At 39.9% G+C, this 20,706-nt stretch overlaps 1 protein-coding gene across 1 annotated transcript in view; it reads left to right on the top strand.

The window, feature by feature from the left end:
• Nucleotides 1–5,366: 5,366 nt before the first annotated feature.
• Nucleotides 5,367–20,706, top strand: part of LOC136257183 (pre-mRNA-processing factor 17-like) — a 59,897-nt gene continuing 44,557 nt past the window's right edge. Inside the window, exons 1-2 of the mRNA XM_066050253.1 lie at nucleotides 5,367–5,588; nucleotides 7,182–7,268. Of these exons, the coding sequence (XP_065906325.1) occupies nucleotides 5,421–5,588; nucleotides 7,182–7,268 (255 nt within the window). The 5' untranslated portion in view covers nucleotides 5,367–5,420. The remainder of the gene's footprint in view (nucleotides 5,589–7,181; nucleotides 7,269–20,706) is intronic.

Raw genomic sequence — 20,706 nt, 5'->3', positions numbered from 1 at the left:
GAGATAATGTAAGTTACGGAGTTACGATTCCTAGTTGTGTTTCACGAAAGTAAGCGATTCTGTACCAAGTGGTAAAGTATTTTTAAACGTAAGGAATGGTCTTTGAGGTTGCAAATGTATCGTCGGGTATTGTGTTCTATTAAACGCGCAGGTGCTTATAACCAGACGTCATTCATTCATATTCACGTTTCCATGGTTTCTGTAGTGGGGTGTACAGGGCGAGACATGCTTCATTGGATAAGAATGACAATTTAATTAACTAATTGTATTATTGTAGCAAGAATCCTTTGTAGTGCTATGAATATATTATATGGTGGGGGTATAAAGGATCTATGGGTGGAGGTAGAGCTTGGTGTCAAGATTTAGAATTCCTTACATGCATGTGTGGCACACAATGAAAGGATGCTACATAACAGCGATGTGTTGTTTAGACACAGGCTGTGCATAGAGCATGAGTGTGTTCTTGCAAATTGAGAAAGCCAGTAGTTGGAGTGTGGCTTCTTGCATGTAATAACTCACTTACATTGCTATAGTTTACTATTCCTAATATGGACTTGTATGTAACATAATAATATATTGAGGAACCCATATAGTATTTTCATTAGAAAATAGTACACCCCTTAACTCCCTGGTTAAGTTTGTAGATAAGGTTGGCTTGTCCACCAATCAAGCTTCCATATTTGAGAACTTTGCAATATTCAACACTACAAGACATACCACTTGCATCTGCATGCTAATACAGTGTGAAAGAATCTGTAAATGTAAAGGAAGATCTACAGCGTATGTATCATGCCCCATTGAGTCCGAATTTAAGGAGCACGTTTGGTTGTACACTGCAGTATAATTACCAAAGCCAATTTTGCGTACCAAACAGTTCAGTAGTTCAAGATTTGTGAGATAAATAAAATTCTCAAATTAACACAACTCAATATAACATTAAAATACCATGGCTGCTTTACATGTACGCCATAAAATGCACAAACACAATTCGTTAAATGTCAGTGAAAGGTGGTAGAGAGTGCACATATTTACAACAAGATATATTGTTCTGTTCATGCCACAGCAGCTCTCTTCTCTCGTTTAACCTTGTAATCATTCAGAGCAGCCTTAATGGCATCTTCAGCCAACACTATAGTGACAAAAAATATGACAACACGTCTTTGATAGGTGAACCCCAATTATCTGAACTACTGGAGTCCACCTTGTGTCCAGATAACTGAAGTCTATTGAGACATTGTGTGCAATATAAACTTTACAAACACTGACAAAACAATTTAATACAACGATCATATTTTTGCAACTAAAGTTCAGATTTAAAAAAAAACAACTGAAAATGAAATTTTGTTTTGTAAAACATTTCAAATCACAGTCTGTGGCACGTATATAAACAGATCAGCATGCACTATTGCTGCACACATCATGTGGGTGTGTGACATAGTGATACAAATTGTATTCAAATTAATACATTTGTATATGATAATTAGGTCAGACATATTAACATACCAGTGCAACACATAATTAACATTGAGACAACCATTGAAATTTTATAGAATTAATCAAGCCATCATAACACACCCTCTGCACAAATACGAAAGGGAACTACAGTATGAATCTCACTTCATTCTTTTGGGTATGTCAACCATTACATATGAAGGTGCAGATATTTACATACCAGTTAGTGTTACATTTTCAAGTGGGCATTATATATTATATATGTGACCAGATCTGTGAAAACCCAACACAATCGTGCATTTTTCGAATTCCTGTTTATTAAATATTTATAATCTATTTAGTAGGGCTGGGAGATTATATCAATTGTGAGATTAATCGTGACTGTCTCTGAACATCATGTTGATATGTGTTACCAAATAATCGTGATGTTGTGATCACATGTAAATACGAATGAGTAAATTAAAAATCATGGCACATACTGCTGTGGAAGAACACGGTCCAGAAAACAAGTTCACACTTCTGAGACAGTTCAATGTGAGAATAAATCTTACTACATAATTAAACAGCTTACCTGCTAGAAACCGTTGCATTTCTAAGGATACTATTATTCATAACTTTTTTTTTGTTATTTAAACAGGGAGACACTATTAAATTGTAACTGCCCATGACTTTATATCGGTATCAGTACAGAACAGCAGGAGGACCGATATTGCGGTGAACAATCGATCGCATACGATTGCTTCGACGTGACGTAAACAAACGCTCATAACTTGCATATCCTTGGGTCTACTGCAACAAAATTCCAACTCCTCTGAGTACTGTCAGTAGGCAAATAAGATGATATCATTTTCTATAGTTAGTCCCTTTCCTTCACTAAGAAAGAGGTGTTCAAAAAATTTATGGAATTTTTTCAATAATACGCAAACATTTTTCAATGCCTTTATACTGTAAATTTAGGCTTGTGTGATTTGTGTCGGGTTTTCGCAGATCCGGTCACATAATTATGTAGTCACTTACTTGAGCAATGTAATTTCACTGGAGGGAGAGATAACTCTTTAGCAATATCTGTATTCTTAATTTTTAGTGCATCATCAATCTAGAAAACCATTCAAAACATAATCGTAAACCATCACATACCATAGTGTAGTCTAGATAGTATATTATACTATGCACATGCACGCACCCACACATAGACACACACACACATAGACACACACACACATAGACACACACACCACGCACGCACCTGTTTGCCTTTGACCCATTCAGTGGCCAGAGAACTCGAGGCGATGGCAGAGCCACAACCAAATGTTTTGAATCTGGCATCCACTATCTTTCCATCCTCATCAACCTTGATCTGTAGCAATAAACACACATACAGGGTTTACTACTTTCACCATTTCCAAAAACAAAAACCATCATATGGCTTCTATAATTGGTAAAAGAATGCTGTTCTACAGTCCATATCAGGAATGGTAACTGTAAACAATACTGTGAAGGAAAATACCTGTGCATGTTTGTGGTTATAGTTAACATGTAAGAAGCCACACCACACTGCACACATTTTATCCAATGCTACAAGATGTATTAATGCACTTCTGTGGTCGAAGATCACACAAATAAGAGTGATATTATTTCCATACAGCTCTGTTGATCACATGAGTAACATTTTAAATTGCCAGAAGTAGCTTTGGCGAATTTGCTACAAACTCACCAAAGTTTAACCCACCAATTACTCATAGTGCCTGAGATTAACATCTTTGAGCTTGAATTCGCCAAAGTTTATTTCGCCAAATACAATTTATCACCTAAGTTTATTCCCGTCAAAGTTTTCCTCTAAATGGTATGCATAAACCACTCCAGATTAATGACATGGAACATGTACACAACAGACCCAACAATGAAATCAATTCAAGCATATCCGTGACTGGATCTGCAAAGGTCTTATAGCCTTTCCAATTGTGTGTACTTGGCAACCTATAACTTGAATAATGAATACTGCAATGTGGTCATATTACACTCCTAACATAGTACTGTAATGTGAAGTGACAGGATAACAACTCAAGGAGTTGTCAGTAGTCAAACTTAGAAATTTGGAAAGGCTATAAGATTCCTTTTCACAAATCCAGTCACATTTTTGCTCCATTAAAAGTGCATTCTGCATGCTATCAAAGGGTTCAAAAAAATTCTGGTAACAGTCAAGATAATTTTGATAGTACAACTAGATATGTACCCTACTAAACTAATTTTGCAACCTAACAACATTCCATTGCATTGTATGGTATATCACAGGTGTTGTTTATGGTCTCTCATTTGCACTAGTCACCACATACACACAATGTGATCACAACAAGTAAGGAGTATCTTTTCTGAGTAGGCTGAGTGTACACTGGTGTTACATTGCATTTCCGTATTCAACACAAATACAGCCTGTACCTCAATCTAGTCACTTCAAAGGCTCCTGCAGATTTGGTACGGTTAACCTTTAGACTAGTTGTTTCAACAACCACATACACTATCAAATACCATGGTCATCTGGCCCTTGCTGTAGCAAACTGTGTGGGTTTTATGGAGGGTTTAACAATTCTGCAGCATAGGTTATTGTAAAATTCATATAATCTTGAGTCCCTGACAACGGTCCAATGCACCTCACATGTTACTAGTATCAAGCATACTTTCACAAGAAATCAGTATTTACTTGAACCTTGCAGGCAAATGATGCAACAGCAGCGACTAACTCAATAAATTTGTAATTTTTGGTTAACCAAAGCCCAGACAAAACTAATGTGTATTACTGACTAGAGGTGTGTGATGACAAAGTTAGACATATCTCGATATTTATTTTAAACTTATCTCGATTATCTAACATATCTCGATAATCGAAAAACATTATTTGTTGTAGTTTACTGTCAATATTTAACCAGTAAAGTGAGCAACTTGCAATTTAAAGAGTACAAAAAAGTGAAAAACGTTAGTTTTAACAATGCTTCCAAGTGGTAGGAGAGTTGAAGCCCCCAGGAGGTATCTACACCATCAGATATTCTTTGGTATACAAGTAATTTACGGACATTTACTATTATCTAGATAAATAAACTTATCATCCTTATCTCGATAAGTCTTACGATATCTCGATAATCGGATATATCTAGATAATCGCACACCTCTATTACTGACAAGAAAGTCATTACTGACAAGAAAGCCATTACGGTCAACAAAATCTCTGACAGACTAGTTACTGACTTCTTTTATGAATGAGTTCAAAGACTGGTAAACCAATCAATCTTTTTTCAAACCACATCTCGGAATTCAAGTTTTATGCATTCAACATTCCAGTGACCTTATTTTCATGTAGTCTGGCACATGCACAGCTGCCCGTCGCTTGCAGGAAGCAAAGGGGCGGCTGCAATTTCCACGCATTAACATTTCAGGTGGCTCTATGAGGCTAATTCAAACACTATCTGGTGTAATGTATGCAGTGTGTATGTACAACATCCGACATGACGATTGACGCGCTACACAGTTTCTACCTGTAATTTCATGACATCCCCACAAGCAGGAGCACCAACCAATCCTGTTCCAACGCTCTCATCGTTCTTGTCCAGTGAGCCAACATTACGCGGATTCTCGTAATGGTCGATAACCTAGCAGCAAAAAAGATAGTGTTGTCTCGTATCAATCTACCAACGTGTACCTTTTTGTGATATCGAGCTACTTGAATTCTCTGCTGTGTAACAAGCAGTGTACGACCGGCTGGTATTCTCAATCGCTGCAACAACGCCATTCCGCTCTAGATTCTACTCTAATTCAAGTCACAAGGTTGGCAAACGCGTTTACGTAACCCAGGTAAACCAGTTTGCGTGCCTATCCGGGCTCGCCCTAATCACAAACACACATACGGATATTCTCCGTATTTCATGATTCTAATATTTTTGTGGGCTGCGTGAAATTATTAAGGCCCCAATTACCAGATGGATGTGCTAGCCTCAGCGTATGACAGTGATGAGGAGGCATCATCACCTACTGATGACAAAGAAAGCGAAGAGACCACGAAAATTAATTTCGAAGAGTCGTCTAGCGTGTTTCAAGCCATTTCACAAAGATGTACTCCAGACAGTGCCCCACGTGTAGCAGATAAGGTACACATCAACTAATGTGTTTGTCCTAGCATCACAACCTCTATAGGGGCAGGCATGCAGCACAGACAATGGTATTGTTGCACGTAACAGTTACATAAGAGTGCATGTGTCACTCCATGGCCAGTGGACATAATCTGTGCACGCGACCGCAGTCAAGATTGATTATTCAGTTTTGACACATTGTCATTTGTCAGAAATTTGTCTTGGTCATTGACTAGTCTAGCCCCAGACCCTATCAGGGTCTGGTGACACGCAATACAAACACTTGGCTACGACCGAACAAATCGTCGGTCACCAATCAGAATATCGTATTTTAACGTTACAATACATAATATTCCCGCATATGAAAATGGCGATATCTTTGTGTGATGAGCAACTTAGGGAAATTGTGGACGAAAGTGCTGTTGAACTTGGTTATTCGAGACTGAAAACGGAGCAAATAAAGGTTATACTGGAAACTTGTACCTTTTCACCATCACCACTCTTCGATGCTTCTTTAGTGTAGTTTTTCCGCAGCCAAGGCATTCTTCCATTGTTGAGACTAGTACAGTCTAGCCCAGTCTGCGGACGACTATGAGATCACGCGACAACAAACAGCGCGGGAAGTACGTAAAACCTGATGTAATAAGTATGTTGTATGGGTTCGTAGTTCAGCCAAGTGTTTGTATTGCATGTCACCAGACCCTGATAGGGCCTGGGTCTGGGGCGAGACTAGTCATTGACCTGGTTTTGTTTTATTTTCATACACTATTTACCAGACATGGATAATGCAGTTAGGTTAAGTGTTTGAAACATTTCCTCAAGCAGCTGTAAAAGGGATAAGCACCAGCACGAATATTTCAATATGGTAAATGCTAAGTTTTCTTCTTTCTTGACAGTCTTTCTACATAATGTTAACTAACTCTTCAATATGGTCACTAGCCTAGCTGTGTCTATTGATTGTTTGTTTCTATTGATGTAAATCTAGTCGATCCAGATATTGTTTTAGGGTGGTGTTTACATGTGTCCTTAAAAATGCCATCCAAGATGTACAGAAGGCAACATTTTCTCTCCCTTTATCTCTGTCTAAATTGAAAATAGTGTGGTGAAATGGTTCCAACTTGTGTATAATGCATGAAGAGAACAGAAGAAATATTTGTCTAATAGCACATTCAGGCTATCAAGTGTTAAGCACATTAGGTAAACAATAATGATACTTTGACTGCATTGAGTTGAGTGTATGAGGACCCGATAGCTCTTGCTCTTTCAAACAACTTTGTTGAAAGCGCTCCCTGTATGTACTGGCTTTTTGTGGATACCTAGTGCCTTTTCATTTGTTTACATGGACAGGAACATGAGGTGATCTACTGTGAAATATTAGACTAGTAGCCGTCCTGTACTTGGTAGACCCAATGGGTGTACCAAAATAATCACATGCATATTGTTGTATTGCTTTGAGATGTATGTAGTTTAGTTGCACCAGTATTGGGGGTACTCCAGTGCTGTTGTCCAGATGTATGTGAAACCACTTCCCCATGCTTGCTCATGTACAAAAAATTTATTTATTGGATGTTCCTATGTATGTAATTGAATTTACATGTGGTGTCATTTCAGGTAACAGTGAAGAATGTTGCTAGAGTTGATCCCACTACTAACCAGTTGATGTACAACCCAAAGGTTGATGAACTGTTTATCCCAAAAGTATGTACATAATATTAGTATGATTGATGTACGGGATACTTCTGTGTGTGGACAGCAATTAATTTTACAGAATAACTAAACCCCACAATCAATTTCTCTGTGCTCACATATAAAAATGATGTCAGTATATTTTCAGTTGAAACTGGTTTTGCCTGAATTCTCAGAACCTAACAAAGAATTTTTGGAGATATTCTTGACAAATTGTTGGGAATATAAATATCAGTATTCAAACCATGCTTATCTAGTTTGTAATGGGAAGATTTATCATATAGTACAGTTTATATTAGGAAGTCTGGGCAAAAATATCAACCAAACCATCTTCACAGTATGCTTTGTCAGGTATAACCAGGGCCTTCTGTATGACCCTAAATGCTTCCAATAGATTGCTACTAAAAATTTTTTTTAAAGATTATTCAAAAAAATTTTCTGATGACTGCCTGCCTGCCTGATTCTTTCAGACAAGCATAAATCGATAATGGCTAAAGCTATAGCCTTGACTTTTTCACTGTTTTACGCCACTTCAACCAGACAGATACCTTTTGGCATACCTCAGTACGAACAATGCACATAATGACAGTATCCCATAAATTTCTTTTTACCGACTAGCCCAAGGTGTTGATTTGCAGGTGTACGTGGTTGTTTCCTAACATGAATCATCCATTTTTTCCATGGTGACTGGCTGGATTGATTGCAGAGGTGCTTCTCCTACTGAGACGTTGTGTATAACTGAACACAGCTGGGAGCTAAGCTAGTGGCCACTTCACTTTTGAGTCAGTAATTAATAGTTGGGGGATGCGTTCAGACAAAACCATTTATTCTAGTGCTACTCTTTCTTTTAATGCAGTGTAGGCAGGTTCACCAGTCATAATTATATTACAAAAAAAGTTAACAAACAAGTGTAAGGAAAATTTGGAATTTCAAGTTTGATTAGAGATCATAGTAAAGAAATAGGGAATCAAGGGAGGTTGCCTATACCTGCAGATATACTAGTGAACATTTATTTATTCCCTAATTCAGTCATGAGTATAGACTAAAGTAGGGATTATTTAAATTACACCTGCGGTTGTAGGGGACCCCTTATTTCCCTACCATTTTTCTATGATCCCTAAACAAACTACCTCTGTGCTTTTTTTCCTAGTTGTCTTCTTCAGAAACCATAATATTTGTATTGACATGTTTCTTGAATTTGCTAGTGTATTTAGATGCCACAAAATTATTTGAGGTGCTTAACAGACTGTAGTATCACTGGTAGTCCAGTACGTAGCAGCTAAGCTGGGCTTATAGAATGATTGCAATGGGTCATATCCCTTAAACAATTATAACATACCACCACACCTCTAATAATCAGTGCTCAATCTAGCTCTGTAGAAAACAAGGTATTATACTATGCCCTAGCTTTAATGCTCTGACCTGCACTGGCTGTGGTTTTGTGCAACATTGCACAAGCGCCAGGAGCCAAGACTGCTACGACACCTCACCTATTTGATAGAAAGACACTTCACAGCTCACTCGGATTCTTTTATAGCCTAACATGTGAAATTTGATTGTGGGGCCATAATGTCACCAACACAAATACAATGTGCACATATGCTAAAAGCAGTGTTTGATTGTACTGTGGGCACCAAAGAACTCATACGTCTCATCCTTACTGGATAGAGCGTAGACAAACCGACAAAATCAGCCCATCACTACAAAGTATGTATTGAAATATTGAGGTAAGGTACAGTAAAATATAACTCACATAAACCTCCAATTTGGAAGCACATACTCTAACTGCTAAGCTATACATCACATGCATTTTATGAGGTCAGTGAAACTTTGATATTGAAAGTTAAGTGGTACGGCTTGCAAGAAGAATTTCAACAAGTTTTGCTTTACACCCTGCATCTAGCTATAGTAACATATGATCATTGATGATGAATGACAGCAGTTAGAGAGGCTTTCTATGCAGCAACAAAATAGGAATACCAAGATAATTACTTCTGTGCAGGAACAATTGAAGAACACTTCAAACTAAATTCTGATGTTGTCAACAACTTGTTGAGAACATCTCCAAAAATTATCATTTGTTGGTCTCGAAGGGAGCTGGGAAAACTAGCACTGTACAGTAGTGTCATATTGGTGTCATTTATATACATAAGCATAGAGAAAGTGATTGTGGGTTCTGGTTAATAATATACATGATGTCATGTACACACTATTAAATAATGTACAAGATAAACAGGCTTTCAGCCATTTCATAGGTGACCAGATGGATACACTAACTAGTGATGCACTAAACACAAGTTTTGGTGAAATAATGTTTGACCAAATTGTCAGGGACTGTCTGTAGGCATATGGTGGTCACGCCCATTTATCAGTCTCCAAATCCATGTGCATTATTGTCTGCTGGCTTATGTAGAGCCACACCCACTAATCAGTTGTTATTGTATGAGTCATATAACTCTTGAAATATTGTGATTGGTTTTGTGAAAGAAGGCTATTTATTGGTGATGAGCTTGCAAAAAAAACTTCACAAACAAGTATAAGGAAAAATTAGGAATTTTAAATTAGAGTAGGGACAGTGTATAATGCTGCAATAAAAAGTACTGAAACAAGCTGGATCGGAGTAGTACGTAATGTCCAAATACTGTAAAGCTATAAGAAGTGAATATCCCTACTGTGCTATCAATGCACAGTAGGGATATTCACTTCTTATTGTTTTACAGTATTTGGACATTACGTACTACACTGATCCAGCTTGTTTCAGTACTTTTTATTGCAGCACTATACACTGTCCCTACTCTAATTTATAATTCCTAATTTTTTCTTATACTTGTATAATTAGTGGTATTATAACACAGCTAAGTACATATGAGGGAAATCCCTACATTGGCATGCTATCATAATTTTCCAAAGAAGGAATCCAGTGAGATTGCTTCAGTGCAATCTGGATTGATTGTTGAGTCGCGTTTATACTACGAAGGCTTGTACATGTAGTAGGATTCTGCTATTAACCAGAACCCACAATCACTTTCTCTATGTTCATGTATACAAATGATTCTCTCATATCAACATGACTATGATACTTGTGACTGTGGTGGTGTCTCTATACAAATAATAATTTTTGGCTCAACAAGTTGGTGACAACATGAGAATTTAGTTTCAAAAGTGTTCTTCAATTGTTTCTGTACAAACGTAATTATTTTGGTACTCCCATTTGTTGCAGTATAAAATGCCTCTCTAACTGTTGTCAATTATCATCGATGATCATACGTGACCATCTCAGTGAAAACCCGTCAACTTCGGAATTTCTTTTTATTTTCTCAGCATTATCTGCATAGTCCAAGAAATGGTTTACCAAATTTTCAGTCGATTATGGCGAGTAGTTTGGAATTACAGCACTAGAAAGCGGGAAAAGCAAGGAAATTGATTTGTACAGTGACTATACTAAAAATAAACTACAGGCGCTTATACTAGCAGCCATAACTTCTGTTTGGATTAGTCTACAAAGTTGGGATTTGGCTTACAGTGTTCACCATGGATTGGCAGATCAGCTAAGGTATAGTTTTAGCGCTGTAGTCACTTGCGCACAGATGTATGAAAGTGGTTTTATTGAAGAAACGGGTACAATTTTGTTTACGTCTACCGCATTGTAAACAAACGCATGTGACACGCAAACCATTGGGGCTACAGAAATGAAACAGAGATTTTCGAACTCCCCATGAGTAGGGGAATAAGATGGTACAGCGTATATAGGATTTCCAAGCATTGGTCTGATGAGAAAGACTTAGAAAGTAATAGAAGAATTATTCTACAACTCTGGACAATGCAATATTACAGGTCAACATTGAACGAAAAGATCAGCCATGCTCAATTACTACAGTAGCTAAAAAACAATTTATGCAATACATGTATGTCCTGTGATGCCTGAGGTTATAACTAAATCCATTACAAACCTATACTGGTTACAAATTATTTTTTTCTGTGATTTTTATGCTGCACATAGCATGAAACCTATGTATGTATACCTTTAAAATTTGCAGTATAGATTGTCAGATTGTCCTTCTACTGGCCAAAGTAATAGGTACCAAGTGATTACACTTATACGTACCTACATGATGTCGTATCACAATGTACAAGATAAACAGGCTTTCAGCTACAGTGTATTTCATAGGTGGGTACACTAAGGATGTACTAAAAACAAGTTTTGGTGAAATAATTGGTCCCAGTGTGTTAATTTTGCACAGAACATTTTCCTTAGAGTAAGTCATTCTGATTGGTGGCAAGTTTGGTGGAGGTACAAGTACTTAAACCTCATCTCCTCCCACGAGCTTGACTCTGTGCATGCGGCAAAGTCAACACTATCTCTTATAACTGATTGTAATGATACTATTGATTTTGGCTTTAGTTTCCTTGACATCAGGTAGGCTCACCTATGTAGACAACTTGGGTGACAATTTTTGTGTGTCAAGCATCCGCTGTAAGTATACAATATCCGTAGCAATAAAAACACAACAAACAGTCTAGTCCTCCACTTCCAGGGTAGTGTAAACGTGTACTAAATTGAACCAAACCATTCTGAAATGAACTTGTCATTCTGGTTTGATCTAGTGTGTTCACCTTACCTAGTATAAACAGCTGCAACCCTGAAATTTGATTTAGTTTTAATAAAGATATGGAGAATTACAGTTAAAATAGCAACCGTATTGAAAATTTGAAACAACAGTGAAGGGCAATAAAATGGAAGAACAGCCTTGAGAACAACGTGAGGACTCAAACTGTTTACTACTCCATGGTTGTCGGCAACATTTAAGACTTTATCATGTCTACTAAATATATGTCAATGTTTCTGTTGTGCTGATGTAAACTCCTCTGCTTTAAAACAGAGATGTTCTGGGACACAGAAGTACCTGATATTGACAAGTACTTTAGTGCTAATATACTGAGTAGTGTTCAGTGTATCTCATGATCTCTCTACCATTTCACCTTGAAAAGATAATTTCCTCTTCCCTGGAGAGTTGAATCCGCACCTCCCCAAGTGGTTTGAGATTCTTTTGAACCAAATGATTCCCCACAAGTTATCTTTGGTATTGTTACTGGATTGCTCAATAATAGATGTAGTGGCTGCTTCAGTCACTGCTGACCCCACTCCTTGTTGTGACAGTCAATACTGATGGCATCTCCTGCACAAAGTGTTGCATGCCTTGTTCAGCATCTATTTAGTTCGCGAAAGTACAAGTAGAGTGGCATTGTGATTACATCCATTCTGCACTCTTCACCAGTGGCATTTCATAGTGGGCAATAAAAAGATCAGCAACTTTGCTAATGGGATGAGAGTCGAAATAGTTTCTCAGCAGACATTCCTCTAGTTGCTGCTTCAAAGAATGACAACATTCTACAATTAGTTATGATTCCACACTAGTAATGTGGTTGGCATTTTATAAGGTAAAGTGCAGTTCTTACTGTCTATTGTTGATTCACAAACATCTAATCTCTCCTTTTCTCCCCTTTAATTTTGTCTTTGAATTTTCATTTCTCTGCATCATTAACATTTTCTTGAATTGATTTTACAGCAGGTTAACATGTAGGTTAAGTAGTAAATATGGTGATTTGTGTTTGATGCGTTATCTGTTACTATCATCTTGTTTGCTATACACCACTCTTGAAGTACAATATGCTGTGCAAGAACCACATTTTTTAGCTTCCATAAGTAAATGAAATGGCCAGTTATAGTTAAAAACCTTCTGTGGTCCTTAATGTCTGTACTTCTGTTGTAAGTGACATGTTCTTGATCTGCTACAAATCCTGTGCTAACATTTCTAGTGAGAAATTGTCTGGCTGCTTCTGCCGAGGTGAATTATTATTTTTTTTTGTAGTACGTTCTTCTGTGTCAACTCCTTTAAAGTGTGATCAATCATCAACTGGTTCTTATTAATCAGCTCAAGCTTTGCACTATTAACAGCACTTTTATGGCTTTTACAGTGGGCGCTACTTACCATAGCCATGTGAAGGTCCTTTTGAGGATTCTATGACAGTAACTGCAGCCTCATCATTCTCTGTTATCATTGATGTACAAGTACCAGTGCTGCTGGTATTGGTGTCAATATTTTATTGCTACACCTACAAACTATCAGTACCCCAGAACTGAAATCAACCATCAGCTACGCTCGAGAAGAACTGAAGGGCTCACAATTGCTTATTTGATAAGCTGATGAAGAAGAGAAATGATAGAGTAAGCTGAATGTGCTTGAAGACATGAAGTTTCAGAAAGATCGGAATCGAATCGGTGTTTATGCACAAAAATCGGCACTTCCGATATTTGCTCAAATCATCCAGACCAGCTGTCGATCCAATAATAGATCAGTAGAGTGGTACATCTCTAATTGAACTATCAGTTGTGTGTAAATGGTTATTGGTTACACTTTATCACTGTCGGTGCTACATCAAGTATGGGCTTACCTGATACTGTTTGTATACTCGACAACCTGGACCACAGGCTCAAGCCTTGTATTAGCCAAAACAGTCTGCTAAAGGCTACAATGTGCCAACTGATGATGTCATTGCTATGATTCTGTGTTTTGTACATTCTGTTGTAGTGTGTACGTGCCTAAATTTCTTTTGCAGTTGGTGGTACGTTTTTTTCTTAGGCTTACGTACATTAGTTGCTATTGTGGTCCCAAAATTATGCAGACTTCACTACTACTTTTCACATTGAGCAGTTATAAGCATCCTATGAGTGTGGGTGGCTAGATCTGATAAGAAGTCAAGGAACTAATCCCAGAAAATGTCTAGTTTCCTATGGGCAAAAAGACTTGCGCATTTTCAATGCAGAAAGCTGTTATGTTAATGCTTCACAGATTTTGTGTTTCTACTGTCTAATGTGTAGGGTTACTACTTTGTACGTTAATATCACAATAATTAAAACCCACAATCAGTTTTTTAATGGTCACTTATAAAGGATGGTCATGACAGTGACTACGTAGTACAAGTCTTTCCTGAACCTTCTGTTCCTAGGATAATTTTTGGCGGTATTCTCAACAAACAGTTGAGAATCCAAAACTTGTAATACATACATATCTGTATGTATGTTTATATGTACCATTCTCGCACCTCAGATCAAAGGAGCCGCCCAAACTACACCTTGTATGTATCCCAGGAAATTGTATTACGTATGAAATGTAGCCCAGGCTACATATGGGCAGGAATTTTGTAGAAGTTAAGGCCAAAATCGATTGTGGGATCGATCAATAGCATGATTAGGATGCACGACTTCAATTTCACCATGAAAACCAGTATCCTCACTATCCTATGAGTTGAAAAATGGTGAGAACTAGTGCTATAACTTATTCACTGATTGTTTCCACACATTTCCGAATGTGGACTACACTGACGAGTATAGTGGGTTTACCTGTCGAGAGAACAATCCTGGTTACAGCATCAATCTTAAATGCTACTGGTGTGAGGGGGATACTGTAACGTTGACTGAAATGAGACCGAAGCAAACAGACACCAACACGTGTTCACACTATTAATCAAGCAAATTGGTACACGTGAGCAAAGTACAACCCACAATACATTAATATACACAATTAAATACACGGCAATATACAATAGTTATTTAAGAGTTACTCATTGTCCATGACATCCTCCGGGGGGGCACGTAGGGATGTGATCCACTCTTTCATTAGACTTTGTCCTCTCTTGGCTGCCTCTCGCATTGGTCTTTTAGAGGACGGTGTGTCTCTTGTCTCAGGTACTGAGGTGGCAGATGACTGGGTTGCTACTTCTGAATCAGTTGCTGTTACTTCCAGAGGATAGAGTCGGGCAATGGGACGATTTGTCTTTCCATCAGCGGTCCGGATGTTGGCTGAGCGGATCATGCCATCTGCTCCCTTGTTGACTGACTCAATAACAGCAAGTTTCCAATTGATTCGTGTTGTGTCATCATGAACTAGGACAACATCTCCCACCTTCACCTGTTGGTCATTGGTTCCAGTCATTCTATGGGTTTCTCTTAGGGCTGTTAAATATTCATTTTTCCAGAAATGTCCGATCACAAGGGCTTGCCTCTTAGCTCGGCGTCTCAGCTCAGAGCTTTCTCCGAAAGTGGGGTCACGAATCTCATCGTCTTGAACTCTCAAGTGCAGTAGGGTAACAATCTTTCTTCCATGAAGTAGATTTGATGGTGAGATCGGTTCGGGATCCTTGACGTCTGAAGATGTATATGTTAGAGGCCTGTCATTGAGAAGTGCCTGAACTTCTACAATAATAGTCTGAAGACCCTCCAGAGTTACATGTGTCCTTCCCAATGTCTTCTTCAATGTGGTCTTGGTTAGTCCAATTAGATGCTCCCAAAAACCCCCAAACCAAGGGGCGCGCTTGGGTATGAAAGTCCATTGGGTACCTTTGCGGGCAAGAGCTTCTGTTAGTTCTGCAGAGGCAAAGAGTGTCTTTAGTTCTTCCGCCGCTGCTAAAAATGTGGAACCATTGTCAGACATTAGGAGCTGGGGTACAGATCTTCTTCCTGCAAATCTTCGGAAGGCCTGGAGAAAACTATCTACAGTTAGATCTATGACTATCTCCAGGTGGACCGCACAGGAGACAGCGCATGTGAATAAACAGATATATACTTCTTGCTCTCCCTCTGGAGTTCGAACATACAATGCGCCAGTGAAATCGACTCCTGTCACACTAAAAGGGTCCAATTGGTTGACTCTTGACTTGAGGAGTGGAGGAGGGTCTGGCATGGCATAAGGTCTTCCAGATGTCTTCTTACATATAACACACTTTCTAATGATAGTCTTAATCCGTTGACGAGCTGATGGGATCCAATATTGTTGCCGTAGTGTTGTGAGAGTTGCATTGACTCCGCTGTGTAAGTGGGAAACATGAGCATTCCTGATGACAAGGATGGTAAAGTTGTGACGAGAGGGAAGGAGGTATGGGAACTTCATTAGTTCTGAGACAGGGGCATTGTGAATGCGCCCACCACATCGTAGGAGACTATCACTGTCCAGGAACAAGCGCAACTGTCTCACCAATGGTAGATGGCGACTCTTCACCTTCAAGTTTGCTACTTCATCTGCAAACGTCTCAGTCTGAGCTTGTCGTATCCATTGTAGGTTACTCTGTGTGAGTTCTGAGACTGTTAAGGGGCCTTCTACCCTTGATGCACCTTGATGCCTGGAGTTGTAGATAAATCGACGGACATAGGCAGTGACTGCTATTAACTTGTTAAGGTTACTGAACTTGGTGAGATCGATGATCTTGTGGATACCAAGTTGGACAGCTGGAGCAGTACCCGGAGTAGAAGTTTCGCATTCTTCCTCTAATTCATCTGTTGCTGCTTGAATATGGAGAACTTCAAGACGTTCCCAGGTAGGCCACTGCGATGGCAAAATCAGCCATTCTGGACCATGATTCCACTTCTGTGAGGTGATCAGTTGGTCAAATGTTATGCCTCTGGTCAGTAGATCAGCGGGATTGTCAGCTGAAGGGCAGTATCTCCAACTGGTCGAAACAGATCGTATCTCAGCCACTCGATTACTGACGAACGGTTTCAACTTCTTGTCACTGAAAATCCACGACAGGACTATCTGGCTATCTGACCAGAGACAAACTGTTGCAGTTGTGTTGAGTGAAGTTATAGCAAATGAACACAGTCGTGAAGCAACAACAGCTGCCATTAGCTCTAATCTAGGTAGAGTGTGAGGCTTAAGTGGCACAGCTCTGGATTTTGACATTACAATAGCAGCATGTGTACCCTGCACCATGTAGACAACTGCTCCATATGTCTGAGGACTGGCATCTGCAAAAACATGTAGTGTAGTCTCTGACATAAGTGATAGAGATGTACATTGTCATGGGAATGGTATTTCTGTAGCTCGAATTACATCATTGGAGATCCTGTTCCATGTCTCACAGAGCTCTTCACTTAATGGGACATCCCAATCCAGTTGCTGCTGCCACAATTTCTGTAGAAACAACTTGGTTGATACGGTCACTGGAGAAATGAGTCCTAACGGATCAAAAATGGTAGAGGCCCACTTCAGAATCTCTCTCTTGGTGGTGGCAGTAGTGACATAGGGAACGTCTGGTTTGGGAGATGAATAAATTAAATCTGACTGTGTATCCCACCACAGGCCAAGTACCTTGACTGGATTGGCACTCTCAGCGACATTGTGTTCGACAGCTGTGGATCTAAGTAGGGTACTGTTGGAGGCCCAGGAGCGTAGATTAAAGTTGGCATTGCCCAGTACTGATCTTGAGGCTGTAAAGTAATCCATACACAATGACTCTGTTTGGCAGCCAGAAACCACATTGTCTACATAGAGATTACACAGAAGGTCTTGGGATACCTCAGAGTTATGCTGTGTCAAATGATAGGTAAGGGTGGCACTTAACATAAACGGTGAACATGTGGCTCCAAACAACACCACCTTAAATCTGAAAGTAACAAAGGGGCTGTTAGCATCGGATGGATCAGACAGCCACAGAAATCGGGTGAAGTCTCTGTCCTCTACATCTAGATGAACATGCAGAAATGCCTTCTCTATATCGGAGGAGAAGCCAAAGTTGTGCTGTCGGAAGCGAATGAGAATGCCACAAAGGTCATTGAGGAATGGAGGACTGGCATGAAGGCAATCGTTCAGGCTGGCAGAGTTGGATGATTGTCTGCAGCTACAGTCAAACACTATACGTATAGGAGTGGTAGAGGACTCCTTCCTAATAGGGTAATGTGGTATGTAGTGTACCGCTGTTCGTACACAGTCATGATTCACCCTCTCAATAAATCCTTTTGCCTCCTGTTCTTGAATGATGGCATTGTATGTTGTTAATAGTTGTGGTATTCTTGCTAACCGATAAGCCATAGATCGAGTTCTCCTAGCACAAACGCCATAGTTTGATGGTAGTGGAGGATGAGAATTCTTCCACGGGAACTTGAGGCTATAAGCCCCATCTGGTTGCACTGATATCTTTGTCATCATATACTCCTTAAGAAAGTCAGATTCTGGGTTCTGCTTTGGAGATGTAGTACCAAGTGACTCTACTTGCCAAAGGGTGTTGTGTTCTGCCTCTTCCGTAATGCATGAGAGCATAGAGATGTGGAAGTTAGAAGTCTCAACCACCTGGGGTACTGGCAGTGGACCTGAGAGTAGATAGCCCAATCGTGACTGAACAGCCGTTGGTCCGTTACCACGTACTATGTGATCCTGGATGAACTGCCAGTAGTGATCGGCTCCGACAAGAACTGAGACATGAAAGTTATCATCACTGGTAATAGGATGGGCTAAAGACAATCCCTTGAGGTACAGAAGTTGATGCAGGCAAGTGCGAACAGAGTTTCGAATAGGGGCAGCTAGTTTAGGCACAACAAGGACAGAAACTGGAATTCGGCCACCATTCAATGTATGAATACAGATTGTCGCTACGGCAAACTTCTTGGGAGTGGACACTTGTGCACCGAAGGAAGAAACTGTAATAAGCTCATGTCTAGTTGGTTGTAATTGCAAAGTGTCTGCCAGTTCTTGCGTGATAAAGGAACGCTGAGCACCTTCGTCGAAATGAATGTGCCCTTCTACTGTTGTTGACTCAGCTGAAATGTCCGCAATGGCAGTCTTTAAAAGGCAAACACTGGTGTATAGTGCGGATGGAGGTGGAGCTGTTACAGTGGTAAATGAGCTGGTAGGTACTGTGGTGTCTGTCTGTTGGGTAGTCGCACTAGTGTCAACCTGATTTGTGGCAACCTCAGAAGCTGACCGTGTTGGCTCTGCACTTGTGCCAAGCGCATGACAAAGACTTGTGTGGTGCTTCTTGTTACAGTGTTTACAGCTAGACTTTGATGTGCAGTGGGACACCTTATGGCGGGCTAAGCAATTGAAACACAGACCAGCACTTCTTACTATGGCAAGCCTTTCCTTTGGACACTTGATGGTTGTACATGAATTAGTTCTGTGTGCACCCTTACAAAACGCACATGTTGGGTCTGTCTTACGTTTGTCACGCGAGTGAATGGGTTTTTGAGCACCTGCATGAAGCGAGGCAGTAGTTGGTAAGGAGCTGGTTCTAGAATTTGGTAGTTTACGTCCAGAGTGTTGTCCAGCTTCATAAATGCGAATTTCCTTCAAAACACTAGCTAGTAGCTCATCTATGGTCCATTCTGAGTCGTAATTATCACGAGCCATACGAATCTTGATTTCTGGCGGAAGCTTTCCCAGAATTACTGTGGTTAGTAGGGGCCCATAGGTGCCTGTAGGTTGGTTCAATGCTGGCAAGGCCCTAATGTGATTCTGTATGGTGTCACAAAACACTTGTAGACTAGCCAAATTGTTTGATGGTGTCAACACATTCAGTAGGGCTTCCTTGTGGGCATCTACAAGTTTGTACTGCTGACCAAACCTCTCCTTTAGTAGTGTAACACAGTGTGGGTAATTAACATCAGATAAGGAAAAGCCACCAATTACACGGGCTGCATCCCCATGCAGCTGAGAACGTAAGTAATTCAATTTTTGTACAGGCATAAGATGTGGATTTGAGTCCACCGCTGCAGTAAATGAGTCCCAAAAGGACTGCCACTCTAGTGGGTTGCCATCAAAGGTAGGCAGTGGCAGCTTGGGAAGCCTCGTGTATGTCTGATGTGTGGTTTTTGTGTGTTCATTTATATCTGATGTGAGACTACTCACTTGTGTAGATGAAGCTGTCTTCAGATTCATGGTCGTTTCAGTGTTCTTGGTCACTTCAATTTCTGGGACAGTTGAGTCAGAGTGTAGCAGCTTCTTGGTCGGTTCAGTTTCTGGTAGGGTAGCAGCTGTCATTTCAGGCTCTGTAGCTGTTCCTGCTGACTCTACTGCTGACTCTAGTAGTCTTGGTGGACTCCTATCACGCATTGTGGGTGGGGGGGTGGGGGCTCGCGCTACTGGCGATTCACTGGCCTTCCTAATGTATTCCACCAGGAGTGCTATTTGCTGTTCTAGGGTGGCCTGGTAGGTATCTGCATCACACATCTCCGTCTCTAGCTCCTCCTCTCCTTGAATTGTGTTGACAATGGCATCATCTAATTCAATTATCTGTTTAAGCTTCGATTTTAATTGATCGATGGTGGTAGATACTAGAATTCTTCGTGCTTCGGGAACGGTTTCTACGTTTACTGTTTCCAGATCGGCGGCGAGTTCCCCTTGAACCTTTCCACTCAGTTTCATTATGTTTCCTTTGAGGGCGCGCCGTTTCACACGAAGACGCTTTGCTTCTTCCATCTGAAAGTTCGTGTGGTTGATCGGTTTCAGTCACAGCACCAAATGACGAGTATAGTGGGTTTACCTGTCGAGAGAACAATCCTGGTTACAGCATCAAATGACGAGTATAGTGGGTTTACCTGTCGAGAGAACAATCCTGGTTACAGCATCAAATGACGAGTATAGTGGGTTTACCTGTCGAGAGAACAATCCTGGTCACAGCA

Source organism: Dysidea avara, chromosome 6 (genome assembly GCF_963678975.1).
Source record: "Dysidea avara chromosome 6, odDysAvar1.4, whole genome shotgun sequence".
Lineage (NCBI taxonomy): Eukaryota > Metazoa > Porifera > Demospongiae > Dictyoceratida > Dysideidae > Dysidea > Dysidea avara.
Note: the sequence above shows the minus strand (reverse complement) of the source record. Positions and strands in the feature narration are given on the sequence as shown.